The 27226-nt window shown below is 44.2% G+C and overlaps 1 protein-coding gene across 2 annotated transcripts in view; it reads left to right on the top strand.

Moving 5' to 3' along the window:
• The window catches only part of LOC111870122 (mucin-12), a 90503-nt gene that overhangs the window by 49495 nt on the left and 13782 nt on the right, over positions 1 to 27226 (top strand). For both annotated transcript variants that reach the window (XM_023862148.2, XM_023862149.2), the window contains exons 2-13: positions 3725 to 3785; positions 15147 to 15356; positions 16110 to 16369; positions 16939 to 17063; positions 18205 to 18334; positions 19335 to 19520; positions 20430 to 20555; positions 21418 to 21554; positions 23176 to 23453; positions 24673 to 24795; positions 25290 to 25595; positions 26684 to 26849. In XM_023862148.2, coding sequence (XP_023717916.1) covers positions 3725 to 3785; positions 15147 to 15356; positions 16110 to 16369; positions 16939 to 17063; positions 18205 to 18334; positions 19335 to 19520; positions 20430 to 20555; positions 21418 to 21554; positions 23176 to 23453; positions 24673 to 24795; positions 25290 to 25595; positions 26684 to 26849 — 2108 coding nt within the window. The remainder of the gene's footprint in view (positions 1 to 3724; positions 3786 to 15146; positions 15357 to 16109; positions 16370 to 16938; positions 17064 to 18204; positions 18335 to 19334; positions 19521 to 20429; positions 20556 to 21417; positions 21555 to 23175; positions 23454 to 24672; positions 24796 to 25289; positions 25596 to 26683; positions 26850 to 27226) is intronic.

Below are 27226 nucleotides of genomic sequence, written 5' to 3'. Positions count from 1 at the left end.
TATCTTTACACTTGTTGTAGATTTCAGTAACTTATAGAACATATTTAAAGATTAAAACTAGTGTAAAGCTAATTTACTTTTATCATCATGCCTTTGAGAATGGTCCCAAAAATGGCTGAAACATGTAAGGCCAAACATTTAACTCTATCTATTGTGTTAAATTTGTTTTTCCAAAAATTACTGGAAGTATAATGACGAAGGTGTCACATACTAAAATAGCATACTGCATATTGAAGCATGGTATTTTCTCTTAAATACTTGTTTTTCAGTCTATGCTTTCGAAACAGGAAAAATTCTCCATCGGATTACACATAAGTTTCCATTTAACTTTTACTCTGTTTACGATATATTTTTGCGCAATTGTGTTCCCACAGAATGAGATGCACAGGGTATGTAGCATGCAAGAGGGAGAAGAGGAATGCATATAGAATTTTGGTGGGAAACCAGAAGGAAAGAGACAACTAAGAAGACATAGACGTAGTTGGGAGATCAATATTAAAATGGATCTTAGAGAAATGGGATGAGGTGGTATGGACTGGATTGATCTGGCTCAGGACAGGGACCAGTGGCGGGCTCTTGTGAGCACGGTAATGAACCTTTGGGTTCCATAAAAATTTGGGAACTTCTTGAGTAGCTGTGCGACTTCTCAAGAGGGACTCAGATCCATGGATTTAGCTAACTGCATTCCCAAAATAAATAACATCGTACTTAGGTGCTTAGTCGCTGGCCCTCGCTGCTGAAGTCCGGGATAAATCCATATGGGATTCGTGGTGGATAAAGTAGCACAGAGCCAAGTTATTCACCAGGCACTTCGTGTTTTCCCTGACATTGTTCCACAATCGTCTACTTTCAGCAACAGGTACCACAGGATCATTTGATGTGTAAACAACAACCAATTGCTATCATCTCTGATCAACAGCTGCTGCCCCCACGCGGTGGACGAGCGCAGCAGGGTCCTCCATTAGTCACGGTGGCCACGAAGGGTGGTCGCCTTATTTGTTCGCAATGAACCAGATGATTTGTCGTCCCTGACATCGGCCCAACAAAATGGCCGCCACAGACATGTTGAGCCACAAGCAAAGCGGTCATGAACCACACAGCTTGTTGCATTACCAGCATTCCAACATTTGCCTTTCTGGACCAGAGCCCAATGCTATTATAGTGACTCTTGTCGCGTCTCGAAACATTGGTCTGATGGCATTCCTGGGTTTGAAAGATGTACATGTTTCTTGTTACATACAGAAAGTTACCTCTACGCTACCCCATCCAAGTACTGACGTTTTTGAAAAGAAAATCTGCTTATATCACGATTATCAGTCAAAAAAAATCAATTGAAACTGTAGGCCATAGGGCTGTAATGNCTGATGGCATTCCTGGGTTTGAAAAATGTACATGTTTCTTGTTACATACAGAAAGTTACCTCTACGCCACCCTATCCAAGTACTGACGTTTTTGAATAGAAAATCTGCTTATATCACGATTATTGGTAAGAAAAAAAATCAATTTCCACTGTAGGCCGCAGGGCTGTAATATCCGGGTTCGATTCCCGGCAGAGCAATATTTTTCTCTTTAGCACAGCGTCCGGACCGACTCTTGGGCCCACCCATCATCTCCAATGGGCACTGGGGCTCTTTCACCGGGATGAAAGCGGCCGAGACGTGAAGCTGACCATTTACCCTCATCTAGTGACGAGGTGAAGAATGGTGGAGCTGTATCTGCACTCTTCATGGTGTAGTGCTCAGCTAATTAAACACAGGGACAATTTTCTTTTTTATTGTATACAATATTATTACATCTCGCTTCACAAAGGGGTACTGGACCGCAGTTCATATGTCATTGTATGGTAACAAGATCATAAGTATTTCGTCAATCTTGCCGTCTGCAGTGGCACAACCTTCATCCCGTTTCAGTAGAAAAAGCATTATGTAATTTAAATCGTGGATTTTAAAGTGGACCAGCATTGTTGGAGGTTACTCGTTTAGAAACGTTTCCTTTTGCAATTTTAATATCCGTATTAAGTAGGACATTGTCCTCCCACGCTCTTGCAAAACGCGCAGAAATATAACAGAAGTATTCGTTGTCGTCAGTCTGATGCCTTATAAGTGACTAAATTAAACGGGCTTTAAAGAAAGGTAAAGCTATCCCTGTAACAGGCCGTGAAGGCCCATAGGATTGTGAGATGTTGAGGGTCCCACATTTTCTAGACAATCGGCTCAAATATGGCGGTAAGGTTGTCAGCCCTACGCACCGGCCGTGCTTTATCCTCCCAGGAAGATTTCTGGTACTCATTTGTGTTAGAGCCGAGTCGACCCCAGGGCCATAGTGCGGCTGGAAGGACTAGGTCAATTGAAAACTCCAATGACCTCATCGGGACTTGAACCCGCGACCTTCCGGCTTGTAGCATTGTGCCCCAACCAACTACGCTACCGCGGGCCTTTATGCTAGTGGAATTAAACAACTTCCGTCAGTTCTTCGTTCTTGTAAATAATTCTGTATTCATGAACGTACTTCTTTCTACTGCCTGATTTATAATGTTTTCTTGAGTGCTTTAACCTTCGACTCTGAAGAAGGGGGCGAGGTTTCTCCGAAAAGGAGGCTCACTTTTACCAGACTACACTGCGTCATATCCTAACAGACAGGAATCTTCAAATTTCTTCTTACTGAACCTTACATATTAGACTCTCTCCCTTTTTCCGTTTCGACAGGATACCTTGGATGGGGGATAAGCCCTCCGTGAGACCTCTGCCTACATGCAACAACCCAAGCACAGAATAAAAACAAACAAATGTCCATTTCAGGAGTGACATTTCAACCCATAATTCCAGTGTAAGATTTGAGGTTTTCACGGAGGTGACTATGAAGAATGCCGTCTTCTGGGATGTGGCGCCGTGTAGATATTGTGTAAACAAGACGTTTCGGAGGAACGTATCTCTCCATCTTCAAGTTATAAGAAATCCGCGAGCGATGAACCAGTGAGAGCAGGTGTAGACACGCTGATTCATCGCTCGCGGATTTCTTATAACCTGAAGATGGAGGTGATTCGTTCCTCCGAAACGTCAATTAACAAAATATCTACACGGCGCCACATCCCAGAAGACAGCATTCTCCATAACTCCAGGGTTCGAGCTGTCGAAACCACAATGCACCCTAATAAAGTTAAAATAAAGATAATGTAATAAATAAACCATGTTCAGTACTTAAGATATGTACTATTAGTATAAAATGTAGTCGTTACGTGTTGTCCTTAGAGAAATCTGGCCTTCAGTCCAAGCGACCTCTGGAAACGTTAACGAAAGTGGAACTATCTCACCGATTGGTTTGCTTACAGGTTGCTCTAACAAATGCAGTGGCCCTGCAACGGTTCTTACACTGCCTCCGGGATAGCTCAGTCAGTATAGTAATCAAATGGAGGGCCGGGGTTTGATTCCCAGAAGAGGCAAGATTTTTCTGTACTCCACAGCGTCCAGACCGATTCTGGGACTAATCCAGCCTTCCATCTATTGGGTAGCGGGGGCTCTTTCCCAGGGGTACAAAGCGGCCGGTGCGTGAAGTTAATAACTCATACCCATGTAGTACCGAGTTCAAGAATGGTGGAGTTATACCTCCACTCCTCAATACGTCTTGATGGCCTGATAATTAATTAGGCAAATGAACAATTGTACCTTTACACTGCCTTATTCCACTCTCTCTTAACATATTCGTAATGATGTTTTCATTGTTTCAGATGCGCCTATTGGCGTGGCTGGTTCTCTGCGCCTGCGCCGTCGCAGCGGCCACACAATCACGTGAGTACACGAATTGTTGCATCAGTAGTATCATGCCCGCTTGTGTTGAATCGTGTGCAGAACTGTTACTATGTTTATATTCCATAGGAAAGAATGTTTATGCCGGAATATACAAGTACATATACGTATACTCACGTAGCTATCCGAGAAATATTAGAAGTTGAAACGAGGTACAGCAATTCTATACAGTTCGTCTTTATTCACATGCTTAATGAACAGCACAAAGGCCAGCTATATAATAAAAACAAGCAAAAGGAAGAAACAAAACACACAGATGGAAAAGACAACATGAGGCAACTTTTATGAAAATTATAACGACCAAAAGATATCATCCTCGATAAATTCATAATTTCCATTAACTGACCTGTTTTGATTCCAAGATATTGTCCATCACTTGAAGAGACAAAAAATGACGGTGATGGCGCACCACCACACAAACAAAAAAGAAACCATACCAACAAGAACATTCAAGACACCCACAGCCAGAAAACCAAACAAAACCACAAGGCAAACACGTGCAGTTCAAGGACACAAAAATTAAAACAGCTGGTTAACCCACATAANCGTCGTGGACCTGTTTTAACCAGAATTTGAATTTGAAGAGTTATATCTTCTGGACTATATCGCAGTGCTGTCCGTTAAACCCCAGAATACAGAATTCTTCATAACCACTCGTTTGAGAATCTCAAATCCTCCAAAATCTTAATTTTCGTCGACAAATCGCAGTTTCCAAATTTCATGGAAATCTATTCAGCTGTTCTAGAGTGCTTACACTCTAACCGATGGACAGGCATGGCGCAACCTTTCGTTGGGAACCCGCAAAAAGGGCATATAGAGCAGAAGCAGCAGGTGCTCCTAAGGGTTATTTAGTATTCAAATAATGGAAAGTTCACGTGGCCCTGCTATGGGTTCAGATTAGAATTAGAAAGTTGAGTGTAACGTTATAGAGGACAGAGATCAGCGTTGAATCTACACGAGTCTTGTACGTGTGTGAAATTAGCCTCATAAATTCTCCACCTTGAACTTCATGGACACTTTATCAGTCCCGATTGCTACGTGACGTCACCGTCAATACAGAGCCCCACGTGGAAGAATTTGAAGGTAAAGCTATCCCTCTAACAGGCCATGGAGGCCCATAGGGTTGTGAGACGCCGAGGCTCACATATTTTTCTAGAGAATCGGCTCGCAGATGGAGGCTATCAGCCTTACGTGCCGCCCGCCCTTTACCCCAAGGAAGATAGAGGCTGAGTCGACGCCAGGGTCCCCATCGCGGCTGGAAGGTTTAGGGCAAATGAAAAAGTCCGATGATCCTTCAAAACTTGTACTCTTCTCCAAGTATGATTAGAATGATCAAGTCAAGCAGGATGATGTGGGCAGGGCATGCAGCACGAATTCGGGAGAAGATGAATGCGTATATGATATTGGTGGGAAAGCCAGAAGGAAAGAGACCACTGGTAAGACCAAGGCTTAGGTTGGTGGACAATATTAAAATGGATCTTAGAGAGATAGGATGGGATGGTATGGATTTGATTGATCTTTTTTGGGAAGGGAGGAGAATTGTGGTTGTTGGAGCTGTTAGGCGAGAGCTCGCTTCTGGTACACCCTTAGGTGTCTCGCGAGTAGGTAAAGACAGGAGTATCTGGGTTCTGTTCGGTAATTGTTAGAGCTGAGTTCATATCATCGTCTGGCTCGGGCAGGGCAGGAAGAACCTTTCACTACAATCACACACACCTCTTTAGACCGTTGCACTTAGTAGTCCTTTAATTCCCTCCAGCTTACTGAATACAACTGAATTTATTAGTACACTTAATTTGAACTTTACTTATAATACTTTTACGGAAGGGCCATAGTTGTAAATTTTGTGTCCGACTTTGCCGAAAGTTGTATGAAGACTCCTCGAGGTGGAGTGCACTCCCTCTGAATCCTGAGGTCCACGAACCCCAGACTCCAAGAGAAATCTACTCCTCCACTTCTGCCATTGGTTATGTTTTCAAACTAGGAGGTTCCCTAAATTCTGAATTCCCAATCATGTTGCTTTGCTATGTGATTCTGGCAGATGCTGACCTGACGCTAAGGTTGACAGCCCCTTGATGCATTACGACCATAGGATGAGGCTCCGGCCATCCCACTTCTAAGTTATAGCTGTTCCGAGCTGTCAGCTCTCAAATTCTCAAAGACTTTCCGACTTTGCTGAAACTGCCAGAATTCCAGGAAAGTACCAGATGTTACTTCCTGTCCACATAGCAAAACTTGAACTATGTCCCTTCCGCGTGTAAGAGCTGGCTATCTGCCGGATCTCTTTGTTTGTAATTTTGTAATCTTAACTTAATACAGATTTAATTAATGCACAATAGTCCACCAATCAGAATGAACGGTTACAATCTGTCTCAGGATAGGGACCAGTGCAGGGTTCTTGTGAACACGGTAATGAACCTTCGGGTTCCATAAAATGGTGCGAAATTCTTCAGTAGCTGCATAAATATAGGCTTCTCAAGAAGGGCTCGGCTCCTTGAGTGAGTGACACTAAGGAACACAACAGTCATTCAGAACAGAAGTGGTGGTTCTTTCCAAATGAGAACACATGTTAATAGAATGGAACGGGTTAAATGTTCGTCCAGTTGTTTCCACGTCAGACAAATCGTGTGTCATGCTCACTTTTGCACTCAAAGTCTGAAGCCGCCTTTCTCCGCAATTTCACTCACATACGCATTGCGAGAATGCATTCCTGCACGTTTGCCCTCGTATCAATTAATTTAATATTCTTCCGGCGCTCCGCGATGCTTAGCTTCCTTCTGTCGCCAGAACACGTACACAGTTTCACATGCAACTTCATAGGTCAGTGATATCGATCTATCGAAAGGTTAATACATTGCTGTAAGAGAGCTCGATGGTTTAAACACAGATAATACCAAAGCCCGCTGAGCCTCCAATTCCTGCCTCAATAACCCACTTTCCTAATATCAATCTTAATACTGGGATTTGACGTGCTAAATTCTGTGAACAGATTTATTAAGATTAAGTTCTTCTGGGATTTTACACAGCCCAATTTTTTTAATTCGTTTATTGGGTGGTGGAGTCCAACTGGGTCCACTCGGCATGGCGGCCACTGATTGGCCTATTGTAATCTACCCCGGTTGATTATGATGATGGAGAATTTGGTGGAATGAAGATTGGTAGGGGAATCCGAAGTACTCGGAGAAAACCCTCCCCAGCGCCACTTTGTCCACCAATTGACCAGACCCGGGATATAACCCGAGCCGCCGCGGTGGGAAGCCAATGACTAACCGCTGAACTATGGCGCCGCCCACAGTCCAGTTTGCTAGGGGAGGCACGCTGTAGCATAGTTGGATGTGGTACTATGCTACAAGCCGGAGAGTCGCGGGTTCTATTCCCGATTAAATCATTACATTTTTCAATTGAACTAATCCTTCCAGCCGCACTATGTCTCTGTTGTAACTTCAGCCTCTAACAGAAATGAGTACCAGGAATCTTCCTGGGAGTTAAGGGCGGCCGGCGCGTAAGGCTGGCAAACTCACAGCCATCTGTGGGCCGAATGTCTAGAAAATGTGGGAGCCTCGACGTCTCACAACCCTATGGGCCTTCACGGTCTGTTACAGGGACAGCTTTACCTTTACCTTACCAGTTTCGTAGACAAGTACTAACTTTCCAGAAGTACTTGTCGGATGGAGGCAGAAGGTTCCTCTGAAATATTACAATACTACACAGCGATACATAAACATACGGTAATTTTAATCTTAATGTTATCCTCCGACGTCCTCCGTCTTTAAAGTGTCCGATTTCCATGAGGTTTCCCCACCAAGATCCTGCTCTGCTTTACATATGGCTGCTTATTTGGTACATTTCCTCTCTTTCTGTATTCCATCTTCTCTTGTTTCTTCGTTTCTTCCCCTGTAGATCTGCACATTTGTCATAAGAGAGAAGATATTTGCAGCAGTATAATAAAAGGAAAATCTATGCCTGTAACAGATCATGGAGGCCCATAGGACTGTGAGACGTCGAGGCTGCCGCATTCTCTAGACAATCGGCTCTCAGATGGCGTTGAGGTTGTCAGCCTTACGCGCCGGCCGCCCTTTACCCCCAGGAATATTCCTGCTACTCATTTCTGTTAGAGACTGAGTCGACCCCAAGGCCATAATGAGACTCGAAGAATTTGGTCATCTGAAAAATGTAGTAACATCATCGTGACTCGACCCCGTTACCTAGCGGCTTCTAGCATAATGCCACAACCAACTACACTACCGCGTGCCCCTGTTATAAACTTGCAATCGGATAGTGCTGTGTTCGTATCTGTGCCGGGAAACCAGCTAGCTTCACTGAGAATTTCTCTGGTTTTCTTCAGTTCCTCCAAGCAATTTCCAAGATGGTCACGGCTGTTTACTTCCAAATCCTTTACCTACCATCTTACCATTTGATGGTATGTGAGATACTGACCGCGCCGTAAAGTAAGCCAAAGAGAAAAAACACTTCGTCATCACGGTTCTTTTCTCCAAGAGGTCGCCTGTCTAGACCTTTCTCGAACATCAAATCAATTTGCAGAAGCAACTTGCTTCTCCTGCCGCTTGCCACACCGAAATCTTATGTTACGCAACGTGTCACAGCAGACAGGAACCGATCCACTTGAGGTTCTGTCGGTCCTGAAGTGGTTTCCTTTCTCGCGACAGTTTCAGCTGATGACGACAGAGGGCTTAAATAACAACATGTCACTACCATAAACAGGAATGGAAAGAAAGCAGACACTAGATGTTGTTATGTAAGTATAACTGCAGTGACTGGCGTCAAGAATGTGAGTCCACTGTACCAAGCTTGTTAATCATTCATTAGCTACATCTGTCCACATCTTAGTCTTCTGTGTAGTCTGGTTTGTGGACAATAACATTCCAGAAGAATATGCTGGGTATGTTGCCTTTTTCGTTTTCTATACGGTCCTTATCTGTCTATGCGTCTGCTTGTCTATCGCCCCTAATTTGATCGTTTTCTACGCGGTCCGTGTCTTCTCAGAACATTCTTTTTTCGTTTTTAACTTTCTTCCTTCCTCACATTTCAACTAAGACAAAACTGAGTACATTTTGCCGGCGTAACCGCCTGTAGAGTAAGTAAATATAAAATTCTGCAAATGTCGGAAGTATCTTTGGGAATTTGTTAGGATTTGTTGGATTAGAAATTCTCACAGCGATGACAATGAATATTACTCCGTGGCCTGTAGTCCCGCAAGCGAACTATACCGACCGAGCGTCCGCCGCTTGTCGGCGAAGTTAGTGCTAACTTTAGATGACGTGTCACGTGGTCAACACAACGAATCCCCACGGCGGTTAATCTCGGTTATCTAGACCGGAGCCGCTATTTCCTTGAAATAGCTCCCCAGTTATCTTCACGAGGCTGAGTGGAACCCCTTCCAGNAGATCTGTAGCCAGGAACTGTGAGCACTAGACCACAGAGGCGGTCAATGAATATTATTATATTCTGCGATATGATGCACGTAGTCCGGTAGTCATATCAACATTGCGGAGGAGCGTAATGTCTCCATCTTCAGGATCGTAGGGAATTGCTAAACGACTTGGCTCCGAAATAAGTATCAATATATTTTTATACAGGCTAATGTATCAGTCTACAATTTTTTATTGCTAGCGGGGTGGGACTAAGTCCCTTGTACTGCGGCAACTTCTGGCCTCTTGTACCAGCCCCAGATGATAGGCGAAGGTGATTGTGGAGCAATTGGTGGAATGAAGATTGGCAGGGGAAACCGAAGTATCGGAGGAAACCTGCCCCAGCGCCACTTTGTCCACCAGAAATCCCATTTCACCAGACTCGGTGGGAAGCCAGCGACTAACCGCTTGAGCTTCGGTGCGGCCCAGACTACAAGTTACTTTGGGAAGTAAACAGTCCTGTATATCAGTGGAAAGTCAACTCAGCCTCTGTAGCCTTGTCTGATGCTCAAAAATTGGGTCCTTGGTCGACATGCTTTGGCTGTTTCCTGATAGTTCACAAAGGGAAGAATAACTTCTTTGTTTCTTGATAGGTGAGTGGCTCGGACATGCAGGATGCGTGTGCAAAAACCGGTAAATTCATTTGCACACTCCCACACAAAGCATCAACCACTGCACTTCCTGCGCGTTTATTTAGCACGTACCGTCTCCCTATGTGCACTCGAAGTTACGGCACAATCAGGTTACAGAATTCGTAATTGCTGGAAGAATGAAAGCGCATGAATACCCAGAATAAGGTCATGATCCCGCGCAGTCTGCTCTAAGTGGTACTTCTGATCCCCACGGATGGGTGGGTAACAATTCCGCTTCGTACTCGGAAGGTCCCGGGTTCGAATGTTGATACGGAGATAGGCTATCATGACTCAGGTTTTCTGCGGTTCTTCTCATTCCCCCCACTTGCATGTTGGGACAGACTGTGAAGTTAAGTCATGACGAGTTCCACAGCCTTCCCCGTTTATTCTTCACTAATCAATCTAATCTGAGCTAGTGAGAGTGTCGTTAAATAAATTGTAAACCATAATAATCAGGACTAGTGTAACTGTAGCGTCAGAATAGTCATAAGCATAAGATTTTGTCTTGCAAGCTTTCTACTAATTATCTTTTAACTATGGTCGCGCATATTCATGTATTACATTACTTTATTCGGATTGTGGAGGGAGAAATGAATTGATATAGAGGTGTAATTAATTACATAAAAGTTGAGAGAAAATATAAAAACCTTTAAAACTTAAATTTAAAGTTATTACATAACTGTAGTCTAATTTATATAATTGTAGATGTAATTGTATTTGTTGTAGTTGTAATTGTATTTGTGTTGTATTTATTGTGTGTAGTGTGTCCTTTATTGTTTGTGTAGTTTTGTATGCTGTGTTTTGTTTGAGCGTGGTATATTATTTTGTGTTTTGTGTCTTATTGTAGTACCACTGTCACCGGATAAAATCCCATTTGCAGCAAAAAAAAATAATAATATTAATAACAAACTATATCATGCAATTTATTATTTTAGTTTGACTGCAAAAGACACACCTCACTTTTGTGGATTGACCCTTAGTGAAGGATATTTATGATTTGTTAATAACATTTTGTTCTACAAGACGTTATTTCCTATCGTCTTAAGCTGACCTCGAATTTTGTGTTAATTTTTCATCTCTTGTCTTATTTTTCGGTCATTTGAAATATGTTAAACAAAAACGTGGCATTAAAAATACCATGCATGAAAGAATTAAGAGAGACAGGAAATAGTCTAGAATAAAGGAAGAAACTAAAGCAGGATCGAAAACAAGAGAAATTAAATAGTTAGGAAGTGTACGTAAACTGTAACACTTCTGCCGTGTTTTCTCCCTTTTGTATGATCTTCTTGAAAAATGTATGACTTAAGGGAAAAGTATGTTTCAATTTTCTGTAGACATTTTGTTCGAAATATTTTTGTCTTCGATAAACATGCAACACTTTACTTCGAGATGTGTGCAGAAACACGTGTAAATCTCCGTGTTAAGTGTCCGTTATTTTTGTCTGATTTTAACTAAAAAGTATCGCCAAAGTTAGAGGAAGAAGCTTGAGCAGGAAGGAAGAAACAGATAAAGCCCAAAGAAAGAAAATGGCATATAAAAAAGAGAATATACTAGAAGGAAACAATTAATACTTTTATATTTATTGATAGCTGCTCTTAACTTATTGAGCTTGCAGCCCGAATAAGGCTTTGTGTTCCTGAGTTGCATTAATCACAGGAGTTCGGTACTGCAAGGAGAGACATTTGTTTTCCTTACGTTGGCAGAATATCAATTTGCACACTTTCAACATAGCCGCTATGTACTACAATCAACTGTACTTTCAGTGCAGAAATGTTCGTAGCTCTGTGCTGTTTCTTAGTAAGATAGAATTTGTTTCTCAGTGATGTTAATATCCACTTCAACGATCAGAGTGTAAGGGAATTTAATCGCACAAAAATTCCCTCATATCAGGCATTCTCCCTTGATGGGATAAGGATTATTATATGCCCCTTGAATGCGAGATGTCTGCTCATTGACATCTGATAGATTCTAATTAATTAACTAAAATAATGAGGCATGCGGTAGGGTTGTAGCTTGAGGCACTAAGCTACAAGCCGGATGATCGCGGGTTCCATTCCCAATGTGGTGAATTTTTTTCAATTTACTTAATCCATCGAACCGCAATATGGCCCCGAGGTCTACTCAACCTCTTAACAGAAATGAGTACCTTCCTGGGGGTAAAGGACGGCGGGCGCGTAAGGCCGACAAACTTACCGCCATCTGTGAGCCGACTGTCTAGAGGAAATGTGAGAACCTCGATGTCTCACAACCTTATGGGCCTTCACGGCCTGTTACAGGGATTGCTTTACCTTTTTTTTTTTACCTTTCACTGACTAAAGTAAATAATAGGAGGCAATTTCACGTACCTCTGTGTAGATACGATACAGTGAAACAAAAGACTGCTAGCAGGACATGAGGTTCTCAAACGGTGGTTATGAACAATCCTATGTTCTGCAATATAACGCTGTGTAGTCAGATGAAAGTCAGAACGACGTTTCCGAGGAACATGCAGATTTTGGTCTCTTGATTGGCTTATTCTTCGGCCCCGAAGATATAGACATGTACCTCCGAAACGTCGGCTGACTTTCAACGGACTACACGGCGTTACATACCAGAAGATATAGCTCTTCAAAAGGCTGCCCCATAGTTCGTGACCTCTTAAGTTCATGCAACGTGCTAACGCTCGACAATTCGTTGCTATGACAACCCGAAATTGCGTAATGGCAACAACAAACCTCATGCCTATACAAAATGTTTAGTGGTATATAAGTTAAAGGTAAAGTTGCCCGCCGGTCACGGTAGCCGAGCGGTCTGAGACATCTACTGTCTTCGTTCGCTCCGAGGCCGAGGGTCATGGGTTCAAATCCCACACAAGGCCATAATGTTTGGTATGTGTATGCGTTTATTCTGTCTGTGTTGTCCTTTGTTTAGGTAGCGGCCTTGCGACGGGCTGATCACCCGTCCTAGGAGTCCTACCATCTGTAAAATGATCATGAAACTGAAAATCAGAGGCCAAGTCACAAGGGGGCTGTAGAGCCAGCGAGAAAAAAAAAGTTGTCCCCGTGCTTAATTAATTAAGCACCACCACACGATGAAGACATATGGGCGAGTGGGGATATAGCTCCGCCGTTCTTGACCTACTAGATGTAGGTGAGTTGTCAGTATCACACCCCAGCCGTTTTACCCCCGGGGAAAAAGCCTCCGGGATCCATTGTATAGGAGGCTAGGTGGTCCCCAGAAATGGTGTGACGCTGTGGAGTGGAGTCAAATCTCTTCCCCCTGTCAGGAATCGAACCCCGGCCGTCTAGCCTGTAGCCCGCGGCTATACCGACTGAGCTATCGTGACTCTCCCTCCCCCCGACTGTGCTTACTTACGGCTAAAGACACCGAAAGTGTTTTATAGCTCCGCTGGAGAAAGTTTCGTGCAAGGCGGAACCGCCTGTCGACCTTGACTCCAACTGTCAGCTGTACTGACAGAGTCTTCAGCTTCACGCCGCCGTGGATCGTGAAGAAAGTGTGGCCAGTATCGTCTTCTCGCTGTGGCTATTAGGGTCTAGGACATATTCTTCGAACAATGATGTCCCTGCCAAGCTACTGCCCGATGCTTTGCAAGTCTGCGGGTCCTCGAGCAACACACACCGCTCTTGCGGTACACGTGACATAGAAAAGATCGACGAGTTGGATGGTTAACAGATTTAATTAGTATGTGGGAGGACCGGGTTCAAAACCCAGCCCCCAAATATTGGTATTCTGACTGACACTTTCCGTGGCTTTTATCAGTTCTTTCAACCAAAGTACGAATAATGATAATATTATTGACTTTTAGGGCATTATCTATCCTATTTTTATTTTAAAATATACATATACATATATTTTAAAATATGTATTTGAGATTGGACTCCGTCCTCAGGTAGAATACCTGCTTAGTTGGACCCAGACGACAGAGGTAGTCCTTATTTTCGGAGATAAATGNAGGTTTTCTCCGAGTACTTTGGTTTCCCCTGCCAATCTTCATTCCACCAATTGCTCCACAATCACCCTCACCTATCATCTGGGGCTGGTACAATAGGCCAGAAGTGGCCGCAGTACAAGGGACTTAGTCCCACCCCACTAGCAATAAAAAGAAGATTGAGTCCACTTGGTACGTCGACCACTAATTGGTCTATTGTACCAGCCCCGGATGATAGATGATGGTGGAAAGAGAATTGGCAGGGGAAACCGAAGCACTCGGAGGAAACCTACCCCAGTGCCACTTTGTCCACTACAAATCGCACATGACCTTACCGCAGCGGAGGGAAGCCGGCGACTAACCCACTGAGTCATGGCATGATCCTTTTTACGGACTTAACTCTCGTATTTCTGACAGTGAGTATTGCCTATCAAACGAATGTTTCGAGTCCGGTTAATAGAATAAGATTTATCATAATAAATGGGCAAGGCATTTTAAATAAAAAATTTTGTGTAGTCTTTCCGGCAGTCTTACGTAACTGGTCTGTCTTCAGATAATTCTGACTTGGACAGACGTGTTAGCGCATCTAAGACGGCAGCGCTATACTGGCTATCCCTGGTTCAAGCTGCTGTCATGATTCCTGTATCCATTACAAGGTGACCATGGAGCCTGAGGAGGGGAACACCCATACAGTATTATCCTATCACAGCCTCTCAGAACCGCGTGGTAGAGCTCAACTTTGGCTTGTTATCGTTGAAGCAGCGATGTGACGTCTGTAGAATTAGGCAGGAAAATGCACCTGTTGACTGTAACTAAACTTGTCTTGTCGTTCTGCAGAGGCACGCGGTAGCGTAGTTGGTTGAGGCAACCAAGCCTCAAGCCAGAAAGTCGCGGGTTAAATTCCCTATGAATTCACTGGATTTTTCAATTGATCTAATCCTGTCAGCCGCACTATGGCCCTGAGGTCGTCTCAGCCTCTAACACAAATGAGTACCAGGAATCTTCCTGGGGGTAAAGCGCGGCCGGCGCGTAAGACTGACAACCTCACCGTCACCTATGAGCCGATTGTCTAGCAAATATGGGAGCCTCAATGTCTCATAGCCTATGGGCCTCTACCGCCTGTTACAGGGATAGCTTTACCCTTTTAACCATTGGAAAAATATGAGGTTCTCTTATATTAGTCGTCACCTTGTATTTGTTCTTTTATGGTATTAATTATATATTTAATAAAATATACTGTTACTTGCATAATTAATCATGTATAATTATTATTCGCCTTGCCATGTGAACGAAGCTATATGACATGATTTCTTCTTTATGTAGGCGAATTGATAATATATTTTTCCTCTTGTTACAGACAATGTGACCCGCCGTGAGTCGGGCTCAGGGCCCCAAAAACGTGTGGTATGCTACTATACTAACTGGTCGGTGTACCGGCCTGGCACCGCGAAGTTCTCCCCACAGAACATCAACCCCTATCTCTGTACACATCTCATCTACGCGTTTGGAGGTCTTACAAGGGAGAACAGCCTTCGACCCTACGACAAGTATCAAGACATCGAGCAAGGTACCTCAAGCCAATGCCACTACTTCGCACTTAGAGCCTTCAGATCCTAAACGTGTCTACCCCCATTAATTGGTCTTAATTGTTTCCACGAAATGTCCTCGGTTAGCGGATCGTCCGTTAACGAACTTAACATCTGCTTCGATTTTCATTATAGGACCCATAATTTCACTAATTGTATTCAAAAAGTTACAAAATGTGATGAAAGAACACTGAAAATTGATAAGTCTACGACATTGACAAGATGGCTGACTCAAATGTCTGAGCTTGTAAACATGGTAAGTGTGCGCGCATTGGCAATCGTCGATTGATCGAAGAATGATAATCGTTTGGGTATCTGTACATATTGTGCAAATGTCGATGGATCGAATCGTCTATTACTAATAAGAATTGTCTCTGCGTGTCAGACTAAGGCATGAGTTAAGAGAGGCAGGAAGAGTGAGTCAGGAAAATTATTGAGTAGCTGAGCAACTATTAGGCCAAGGTTTGTGAGATTTCAGGTTTTAACGGCTGTGACTATGAAGATTATTGTCTTCTGCGATGTGACGCCATTTAATCTCGTAGGTATTTACCGATGTTTCGTAGGCAGCGGAAACATTTTGCTCCGAAACGTCGGTGGACGTCTACCAGATTATCACAAGACAGTCACCGATGTTAGAAAGTCAAGTCAGACGTGGATTTAACTGCTTTAATGCGACGGTTATGGACGTTTCTGACGAACTTTTGAGGTGGAACTGTAACTGTGTGTTCGCGCAGGTGGGTATGCCAAGTTCACGGGCCTCAAAACGTACAACAAGCAGTTGAAGACGATGCTTGCAATTGGCGGCTGGAACGAGGGTTCCACTCGCTTCTCCCCGCTCGTGGCGGACGAGGAGAGGCGATCCGAGTTGGTGCACAACGTGGTGCGCTTCTTGAGGCAGAACCATTTCGACGGACTGGACCTCGACTGGGAATATCCGGCCTTCAGGGACGGCGGCAAACCGCGGGACAGAGAGAACTACGCGCTTCTCGTGCAGGTACTTAACTGAGCACGTCCAGACTGGGAGGAAGTTCTTGGTGTGTTACATAAATATCTCGATATCTGACACTTTTGGGGTTAAAATAGGCCGTGGCATCTTTTATCAACAATCATTCAATTCAAGATTCGACATAACCCTCTCATCTAAAATCCTATAAAAGGTAAAGGGTAAAGTCCCTGTGCTTAACTAATTAACAACTACGTCTTGAAGGCGTATGGGGAAGTAGATCCACATTTTCTTGACTTCGGCACTAGTTGGAGGTGAGTGGTCAGCTTCACGCCCCGGCCGCTTTACACCCGGGGAAAGAGCCCCCGGTACCCATTAGATAGGAGGGTAGGTGGACCTTAAAGCCGTTCTGGACGTGGAGAAGAGAAAATTCTTGACCCTACCGGGACTCGTACTCTGACTCCTCGGCCGTCCAGCCAGTCGCTATACCGACTCCCGGTGTATATGCCCTGTGAAGTTATAAAAGCTTTGATAAATGAAAAAAAAACTGACCCTGAGGTGTGTATAATGAAGTTCTATTGTCATGTATCTGAGTGCATTAGCGTCATGTTCCTCTTCAGGAACTGCGTGCAGAATTTGACCGTGAATCCGCAAAGACAGGAAGACCTCGACTTCTTCTCACAATGGCAGTGCCCGCGGGCATCGAATACATTGACAAAGGCTATGACATTCCGAAGCTGAACAGGTAACTTTACAAAAGATGGAGTTTCTCGTTACCTAATCTTAATTTTTACTTACATTGTGTTATTTCTAGATATTCTCCTTGGAACGTTTCTTAGAACTTATCAATTATTTTCCTAGGATAAAAGAAATGTCATACATGTATAAAACAGCACAAAGTTCAGACTATGGTTTTATGGATTCTGACACTCTAGGATGGGATGGTATGAACTGGATTCATCTGGCTCAGGATAGGGACCAGTGGAGGGCTCTTGTGAACACGGTAATGAATCTTCGGGTTCCATAAAATGCTGGAGATTCTTGAGTAGCTGCGCAACTGGCGGCTTCTCAAGAAGGACTCAGCTCCATGAATGAGCGAGTAAGTGGGTGAGTGAGTGGGTGAGTGAGTGAGTGAGTGACACTCTTGTAGTTTTGTATGGGATAACATCGTTTCGAAGAGAAATTTTTTCTTCAGTTTCAGAGTCGACCATGAAAATGGAGCATATTCTTTGGAAACTTTGGTATTTATACAAAACTAAACGGTGTTACAACCCACAAGACAAAAATCTGAATTCAACATTATGATTTTACATATTTTCAAGAATTTATGGATTCGTGACTAATAATAGCGGGTTCAGGATTGGATGATTGGATTTGTTAACAAATGTGTTTACAATCTCTCTCAATCACAATCAATTATAGCGCTATCACTAATCTACCCACTTCACAAATCACCAGGACACGATCTATTCTAGTTCTCGTTCTCCGTTGTACTCCGTTCAACCCCTCTGTATATGTTTTTGTGCACTCTTGTAATTCCTCTGCACAGCCCCACGGAAAGTACCACATTTTCTGTTATCAAGAATGCGTGTTTATTTGTTCGTTACCTAGCAATGGATGTCCTATTGTTGAAAGCGTAACACCGAGAATGTGTTTACCGAGCCGTTGCGTAACAATGGTCATATGCGTCAGTGTTTTATTTTCAGCTGGTTATGGAAACAATACCACAACAAATCAAGAAATTTATGAGATTGCGAGGTTCGAACTGAAGTGAAAATTTAAATAGTGGTAGTCTGAATTATGAGTTTCAGCGTTTCGGAGAAACTTGTTGCCTCCATCATCAGGTTAGAAATGATACAGAAACAGCCCCTATGTAATGATTCCAGGTACTTGGACTTCATGAACATCCTAAGTTACGACTACCACTCTGCTTTCGAGCCCGCCGTTAATCACCACTCACCGCTCTACCCGCTGGAAGAGGACTCTGAGTACAACTTCGATGCCCAGCTTAGCATCGTGAGTACACAAAACGTCATTAATCTGTTCGGTCCCAACAGACGGAGCCCCAAGTGACGACGTGCTCCCTGGGCCAGCCTACTTCTCTGCCCCATTTACAGTATACAGTATGATTTCTCATTTTGTGGATCGCGACCCTCAAGGGACTCGCAAAGTACTTTATGAGTTGCAGCCGGGGTTTCAAGAATAATTTAAAATATGGTTGAAACCACTCAGAGTTCTGGCGGGGTTAGTAATTCAGTAAAAACTATCCCTGTAACAGACCGTGGAAGCTCATAGGGTTTGAGACGTCAAGGCTCCCACATTTTCTATGCAATCGTCTCACAGATGACGGTGAGCCTGTCAGCCTTATCGCCAGGCGCCCCTCACACCCAGGAAGATTCCTGGTACGCATTTCTGTTAGAGACTGAGCCGACCCCAGGGTAAAAATCCGGCTGGAAGGATTAGGTCAATTGAAAAACCCAATGACTTCACCGGGAATGGAACCTGCGGCCTTCCGGCTTGTAGCATAGTGCCTCAACCAACAACGTGCCCGCTAGTACTTCAGCAAGGTTTAATATAGTTGTTTTCGGTAAATGCTGCTGCAAAAGATGAAATAATTTCGCACATTTAATCGTGACTGTCGCCGGTTTCCCTCGGCGGCGTCTCAGGCTAGATCCCAGGTCAAGTCATGTGGGATTTATGGTGGACGATGTGTCACTGGGGGAGGTTTTCTCACAGTACTTCGGCTTCCCTTGCTAATTTTTATTCCACCAAATGTCCCAGACTAATCTATCATCCGGGGCTGATACAATAGGCCGACTAATGGCCGAAGTACCAAATGGACTTAGTCCCACCCCCACACCAAGAAACTAAACTAACACTCGAGGCCTTGATCCAAGAGTCACCAGCTCTTTGCAGAACTTCCTGTTAATCATACACGTACATTTGTTTTATTTATAATTGTATTTCCACAGAGTTGACTTCTGAACCAATTAACGAAGAACATTTATGTATACAGGACTACACAATAAACCACTACGTGAAACTGGGTGCTGACAGAGACAAGTTGGTGCTTGGAATACCAACATACGGGCGCTCCTACACGCTCTACAACCCGCTCGCCACAGAGATCGGTTCTCCTGCTGATGGCCCCGGGGAACAGGGTGACGCCACGAGGGAGAAGGGATATCTCGCGTATTACGAGGTATGTCCATTCATTTGGTCAGATAACTTGGAAATTATTACAAATATAAACTTTAGATGTGACATTTGTAGGGTGACATGTTATAAATAAACAGAGTGGCCCAAAAGTCAGTTAATCTAAAACATGTTCTCGTATTAACGGGAATGTTCAGGTTTAAACCGGGCCAGTCAATTTGTAGAACGAATCACTGAATTCTGAGTTGTGCATTGAACTTAAAGGATCTCAGTTGGAACAATTCTTATAAATGCAGCAAATAATAAAGAAATTTCTAACATACTATGACATGGCGTCTGACGGTCTGACAGTGAAGCCAGAGCAGAGGAGACGTCCACTGGTGGGCAACGGCTCAGTAAACATATTGAGTTAAGAGCAACGTTTTCAGAGATTTCCTCGGTCTCCATTACCAAGGTGGACCCGGATATCCTGAGTTAAAACAGTGACACGGCTGATATCCGGAGAAGATTCTTTGCGACTGACGTCCAGTCAGTCAGTAAGTCTTGGTGTCGAGCTCCATCCGGGGCCCACGATCAGATATTAATTATTACCGTTAGACACTTATGGTCTTCTTTTTGTGGGGCGCCCTCTCTGACGAGAGGACGGATCTGTCTTTTGTATATGCTTCTGGTGCTCACCAGCGCAGTCCTCGGATCCGAGTCCTTGGGACTCGCGACCATATTTTACTGTCTCAGATTTGAGACTTTCCTTTTCGTCGCCTCCTACGGCTCGCAGGGTCACGGTGGAGGTATTCGACCCCGCCTCCACGCGGGGGGTATCACTTCCATATTAATATAACGTTTGTTTATTATAAGAGAAAAATTAATCTAGCCCTAAGTACAGCGTGTAGAACTTCTGCAGAAAGAGCTTGCTTAAATCTGCACTGTTTAGTTGTAACCTTTGTTCTCTCTGCAGATCTGCGAGAACCTGCAGTCAGATGGCTGGAAGGTGGAGCACCCTAACCGCAACGCCATGGGACCTTACGCTTACAAGGGCAACCAATGGGTTGGCTACGACGATATTGACATCGTCAAGCTCAAAGTAAGGCTTTCATACCACACGGAAACTTGAGATCCACATCCATCACGTCTTGTACTGCTGGAAGTATCATTCCTCACGCATGCGCGTTGCTGCATATAGGCTCACTGCATATCTCTCCTCATTACACAAACTCGATGTTCCAGTGTCTTTCTTCAGAAACATTTTTTTTATTGCCAGTGGGGGGGACTAAGTCCCTTGTACTGCGACCACTACTGGCCTATTGTACCAGCCCCAGATGATAGGTGAGGGTGCTTGTTGAGCAATTGGTGGAATGAGGATTGGCAGGGGAAACCGAAGTACTCGGAGAAAACCTGCCCCAGCGCCAGTTTTTCCACCACAAATCCCACGTGACCAGACCCGGGATCGAACCCGGGCCGCCGCGGTGGGAAACAAGCGACTAACCGCTTGAGCTATGGCGCGGCCTTCTTTAGAAATAATTGCTCCCTGGTCAAAAAATTTAGGAGTCTTTTTTGGAACCTTAAAGTTAATTTCTGTGTTCACTAGTCCGCTACTGGACTCTATACTGAGCCAGTTTTATCCAATCTTATAACATAATTCCTTAAGATTCAATTTAATATAATCTTTCCAACTGCACTTAGGTCTTCCAAATGGTGACTACCGTTGAATTGTTTGAATTTCTTATCTGTGTTATGCATTCTCATATTCTGAGTAGACCGTAATTCAAATATTATAAACATTCCTTGAGTATATGGTGTTTCGGAGGTTTACTTGATGAAAAAGGAAGCAACGGTGGAGGTATTCTAAGCCGCCTCCACATCAGAAGGCCAGAATATAGCCCTACTATCAAGGAACAAAGCGCTTTGTGCAGATTTTCATGTTGTGATGTTGGTATTGTTCACAGTCGCAGTACGTGAGTGAGAACGGACTGGGTGGCATCATGTTTTGGTCTATCGATAATGACGATTTCCGTGGGAAATGTCATGGGCGCCCGTACCCACTGATAGAAGCGGGCAAAGACGCTCTGCTGGCGAGCTCGGGGTGAGTACTCCTGCTGGATGTGGGCCATGTTGAGGCGCCTTCGCAAAATATTTCTAGTCTCCAGCATATATGTCTGTCTGTCTGTCCTGACCGGAATGATTCAGATTGGTCAAAATATTTACACTAAATGCTTTTAGTAATATCTGTAAATTTATCATGTAAACGTAAAATTAAAGGTATCCCTGTAACAGGCCGTGGTGGGCCCACATTTTCTCTACACAATCGGCTCACAAATGACGATAAGTGTGTCAGTCTTACGCGCCGGCCGCCCTTTACCCCCCAGGAAGATTCTTGGTACTCATTTCTGTTAGAGGCTGATTCGAGCCCAGGGCCATACTACGGCTGGAAGGATTAGATAAATTGGGGGGGAAAAAAAATCACTTCATCGGGACTCGAACCTGCGATTTTCCGAATTGTAGCATAGTGCCTTAACCAACTACGCTACCGTGAGCCCCCATAAATTTAAAATGAAAAGATAAAGCAACTCAATTATCCTTCTCTTCAACTTAAGAACTGATCTAATTCAAAATTATAAAATAAATTAAAAACAAATGCTTTCAATTTGCTAAAATCTTCTAGGGCTTACCAGCCGTATCAATGCTGAACTGAAATCAAACGTTTCGATGATCTGCTCGGTTTCCATCATCAGGGTCAATGTGAATGACCTCATGTCGCTCATGTTTGTACTTATCCGCCAATCTGTGGTTCTTCCTGCGAAAATGGCTCATCACCCAAGAAGACCTGAGGGCGTCTATTCGCCGTGAAAGCTTCAAATCTTACCAAGTCCTTCCTACGTTTGGTATGACTACTCATCCAGGGAAATGATCCGTCATAAGCCCTGTTGGCCTGCATACAGAGATACAAACGTACACATGAATCACTTTCGTGTTTCGAACCTCTTATTCCACAGTCCGAGTGGCCCAAGGCCGTCCACCTTAAACCCGGCCGTGTGATGCGATCAGCATTAATGATAAAAAAAACTGAAGTCCCTATGCTTTAACTAATTAAGCACTAAGCCATGAAGGCGTATGGGGGAGTGGATGTATAGATCCATGTTTTCTTGACTACGGCACTAGTTGGAGGTGAGTGATTATCTTCACGACCGGGCCATTTTACCCCCCCGGTACAGACTGGATAGGCGGCTGAGTGGGCCCCAGAACCAGTCTTGACGACTTGGAGAAGAGAAAATTCTTAACACTGCCTGGACTTGAACTCCGACCCCTCTGTTGTCCAGCCCGTAGCCACTTGCTATACCGACTGCGCTATCCCGGCTTCTGATTGGTATTAACGAATAATTAAAATTAATATCTAAATACATATTTGCAAAGGGCATCGAGGACTGTGAGCAATTCTTAGAAGACAAAACAAACTCCGTGGCTTTAGTCCGCAAGTGAACTATACCGACCGAGCGACGACCGCCGTTTGTCGGTGAAGTTAGTGCCAACTTAAGCGGATAGAGTATGTCGCGTGGTCAATGCAACGAATCCCCACGGCCGTTAATCTCGGTTTTCTAGACCGGAACCGCTACTTTTCCATTCAAGCAGCTCCTGAATCCTCACGAGGCTGAGTGGACCCGCAATTCTTATTAGCCTAATTCTAAATGCAAATCTGTTGTTGTCAGGACATCTAACGACGTTGTGTCAGTGGCGCCGACGCGAGGCCACAGCAAAACGCGCCCGAAACATCCGTCCAGTAACAGCAGCAGTTCGGGGAACAGCAGTGGACGGCAGGGTCCTCAGGGTGGCCCCCACACCCACAAGAAACGTCCCTCTAGCAGGCGTCAACACGACAAGCCCACTCGCAGTACCACGTCCAGAGCCAGCACAACTACCACCACCCCAGCTTACAGCTACCCGCAGACAACACCAGAGCCCCCCACTACACCCGATCCTGGCAGCGGTACGGTCACATCCTCTTGGATTGCTGGCATTGGAGTTCGGTTTGGGGGGGAACACGGGTGTCTGTGCCCCGGCGAGGGAGAGTCAGTAAACAGGTCACAAACAGAAGTAAAAGAGCTGTAATGGTCGTAATAGGGTTTCTATATGTATCACTAGGTAGCAGCACAGCCCATCTTCATGACAGTCTAAGAAGCATACACGCATGCGCATATTCAGAGGCTGGTTTCAGTAGTCAGAATGGCGACCGTGCCTGAGAAGTATACTACCGAATCGGAGCGTTCTGTTGTGCGTTTCTATGTGGGCAGAAGGACTCAGTGCAAAGAAATGTTTTCTGTTTATGGAGAGAAGTGTATGTCGTGTAACGCGGTCCACATCTGGGTAGCAGAAGTTTCGCTGATGACGAAGCAATTGAAACGGAGGTGAGGAAGTCAAAAGATTTCTATGATGCCGGTTTCGACGCACTGGTAAAGCGATGAGACAAGAGTATCAATGCTGGTGGAGGATATGTCGAGAAGTAAATGTTCCCCCCCCCAGGGTCAAATGTCACATGTTTTACGTCTTATATCCGTTTGTGACCTATTTACTGACTCTCCCACATACAGAGCTGCGAACAGGTATCCCTCAGTAAAATCTTGAATATTTCAAGATATTGGCTATCTTCTGCTCATATGCTAATTAATTAAATAGTTGTCGCACTTCAGCCATGATTGTCTTTTGGGGGGGGGGAGGTAAGACAGATTTTACTGGGTACGCCGGCCATGGTAGGTCTGTTGTGCCAGTAACGGATGATAGATGAATGTGAAGCATTCGGTGGAATGAGAATTGGCAGGGGAAAGTGAAGTATTACAGAATACCTGCCCCGCTGCCACTTTGCCCACCACATACTCCAAGTTACCTGGTCTAGGATCGAATGCGAGCCGCTGAGATAGGAAGCCGGGGGGTTAACCGCCTGAGCTATGGCACTGCAGCCTCTCAGTGATAAAGCATAACATACATGAGTAGCAAGAATGCCTTAAAGCTCTAAGTCCACAAACCGGAGCATTTATTAACACGCTGATAGCGTGCTCAAGAAATTCAACGTCTTCATGAAACTCGAACTTTCCGTAAAGTTCCTCTAAATTTTCTTTGTCTTCCTAACGGATTGTTTCAGTGAATTTAGCAGTTTGATTCCACAACACTACAGTTCGTAAATCTGAAATATGTGTTTAACTTCCTGGCAGATTTCAAGTGTAAGGACGAGGGATTCTTTCCGCACCCACGCGATTGTAAGAAGTACTTCTGGTGCCTGGACAGCGGTCCCTCCAACCTGGGTATTGTGGCCCACCAGTTCACCTGTCCTTCAGGTAAATATGGCACTTCTGATTATTCGTGTTCTCACTAATATTTTCACGTAGTATTAGACGGGGTTTTGGATAGTTGGATTTCCTGATCCTCAGTCTGTGTTCCTCCCTTAATGTCACACCCATACAAAACCACAGGCAAAATTATAGTTTTTATGTTCTAATTTGTGTGTTTTTAGACAGCAGACAAGAAAACAAAAGTTTCTGGACTGAATGGTAGCAAATTTTACCCGAATTCAGTCTCCTCTTAATTTCCCCACAAAATAAAATTCTTTGAGACAGACCTTATATATAGCATATATAATTCCATAGAACAAACATGTTCTTAATGGGGCCTACTTCTTGTACAAGCGCACATACATGGTGATAGCCTCACCTAAATGTCACTTTTCTTCCNCGTCGGCCAAAACGAAGAATACACGGCGCCTAAACCCAGAAGACGACTTTCTTCAATGTTTATTTAATTCACCAATTTCTGTTGCTTGAAACATTGCCAGGCCTGTTCTTCAATAAAGCAGCCGATTCTTGTGACTATGCCCGTAATGTCGTGTGCAAGAAGAAGTCAGGGGAAACAGGCTCCAGTACTACCAAGGCCCCCCCGATCACCGCTGCTACCAGCCGCACGACACGCATCGGCTCTTCCACGGCCACCACAACGACCTCAACAACTACAGCTGCACCTCAGCCTGCAGCAGAGCAAGAGGAATATGAAGATGAATATGACGAGGAGGGGGAGGAGGAGGTGGATGCAGAAGAGGATCCACAGGCGATCAAGGAGCTCATCAATTTGATCAAGAAACTAGGTACGATCCTTACTTATTTACTTACTTACTCATGAAGCTGAGCCCTCCTGGAGGAGCCGCCAATTCTGCAGCTACTCAAGAATTTCCCAACATTTTATGGAACCCGAAGGCTCATTACCGTATTCACAAGAGCCCTCCACTGGTCCCTATCCTGAGCCAGTTCTATCTAATCCATACTATCCCATCATATCTAAGATCCATTCTAATATTGTCCACCCACCTACGCCTTGGTCTTCCCTGTGGTCTCTTTCCTACTGGCTTTCCCACCAATATCCTATATGCATTCATCGTCTCCCCCATTCGTGCTAGATGACCTGCCCACCTCAATCTCCTTGACTTGATCATTCTAATTATACTTGGAGAAGAGTACAAGTAATGAAGCTCCTCATTATGCAGTTTTCTCCAACCTCCTGTCACTTCATCTCTCTTCGGTCAAAATATTCTCCTCAACGCCCTGTTCTCAAACACCCTCGGTCTATGTTCCTCCCTTAATGTCGGAGACCAAGTTTCACACCCATACAGAATCTAGGTACGATCCTATTACAGAAAAACATTATCATAATGAAATCCCATGGGAAGTAAATGTTCTTACATTTCAGACATTTTCCCGTTTAACACTGGGATACCAAGGGACTTGGTCTGTATTTACTTGTACATAACAGTAATCTCATCGTATGAGCCAAAATATATATACTTATGATCCGGGTCTCATGTCACAGATTTATATTTCACATATCCTCATACTAAGATCTGAGGTTCTCACAGCCGTGTAGTCCGTTAAAAGTAAACCGACATTTCGGAGAAAAATAGCACCTCCAACTTAAAACTTATTCGACCCTGAACACGGAGGCGATATATTCCTCCGAAACGTCGGTTGACTTTGAACCGACTACATGACCTTATATCGCAGAAGATACTGCTCTTTATTATACTTAATTCAAGATGTCTTCTCTATTTTCTCGAAACTGAGTTTATGTGGTTTATCAACTTTTCTTCGACATCTCTCAATTTGTCTCTGTAAATTCCGTGTACGTGCAAGAGCAAAGAACACACAGCCTATACGTGTTTCTATATCCGTGTGTGCGCAGGGGGAGTGGAACAGTTGGAGAAACAGTTACATCTTCAGGACTCAGACCAGGACAAGTCAGGACAAGTGACTTCAGGGTTCAGTCGCAGCCTTTACGACCGTGTCTTGAGCCGGAGTAATGCCCGTGGCAACAGCGCGTTCAGTGGCGGCTCCTCAACCACTCCCAGGTACGTGGAATTACATCTTCCAGGATGCGACAATGTGTAGTACGTAGATGTACCGATGTTTCGAAGGAACGTATTGTTTCCATCTTCAACTACGAAGAATAAGCCAAGCAGCTCTGGTAATTCAACAGTATGGATGGTTTCTCATCTCAGAAAATAGAAAAACCTGTACAGTTGTCGCTATGAGAATCTCAAATCCGGGTACTCTTCTGTGCATAAAATTTATATTGTCACGATTTATATGGGACTATCGCCGGGGTTTGGATTGGATGATTGGATTTACTGGCTCCTTACACACACAACTCGGATCTACACACAATACAGTGCTATCGCTGATCTACGCATTTTACAAATCACTACAGCATACGCTAAGCTTCAGT

Source organism: Cryptotermes secundus, unplaced genomic scaffold (assembly GCF_002891405.2).
Source record: "Cryptotermes secundus unplaced genomic scaffold, Csec_1.0 scaffold594, whole genome shotgun sequence".
NCBI classification, from domain to species: domain Eukaryota; kingdom Metazoa; phylum Arthropoda; class Insecta; order Blattodea; family Kalotermitidae; genus Cryptotermes; species Cryptotermes secundus.
This window is presented reverse-complemented; position numbering and strand designations above follow the sequence as displayed.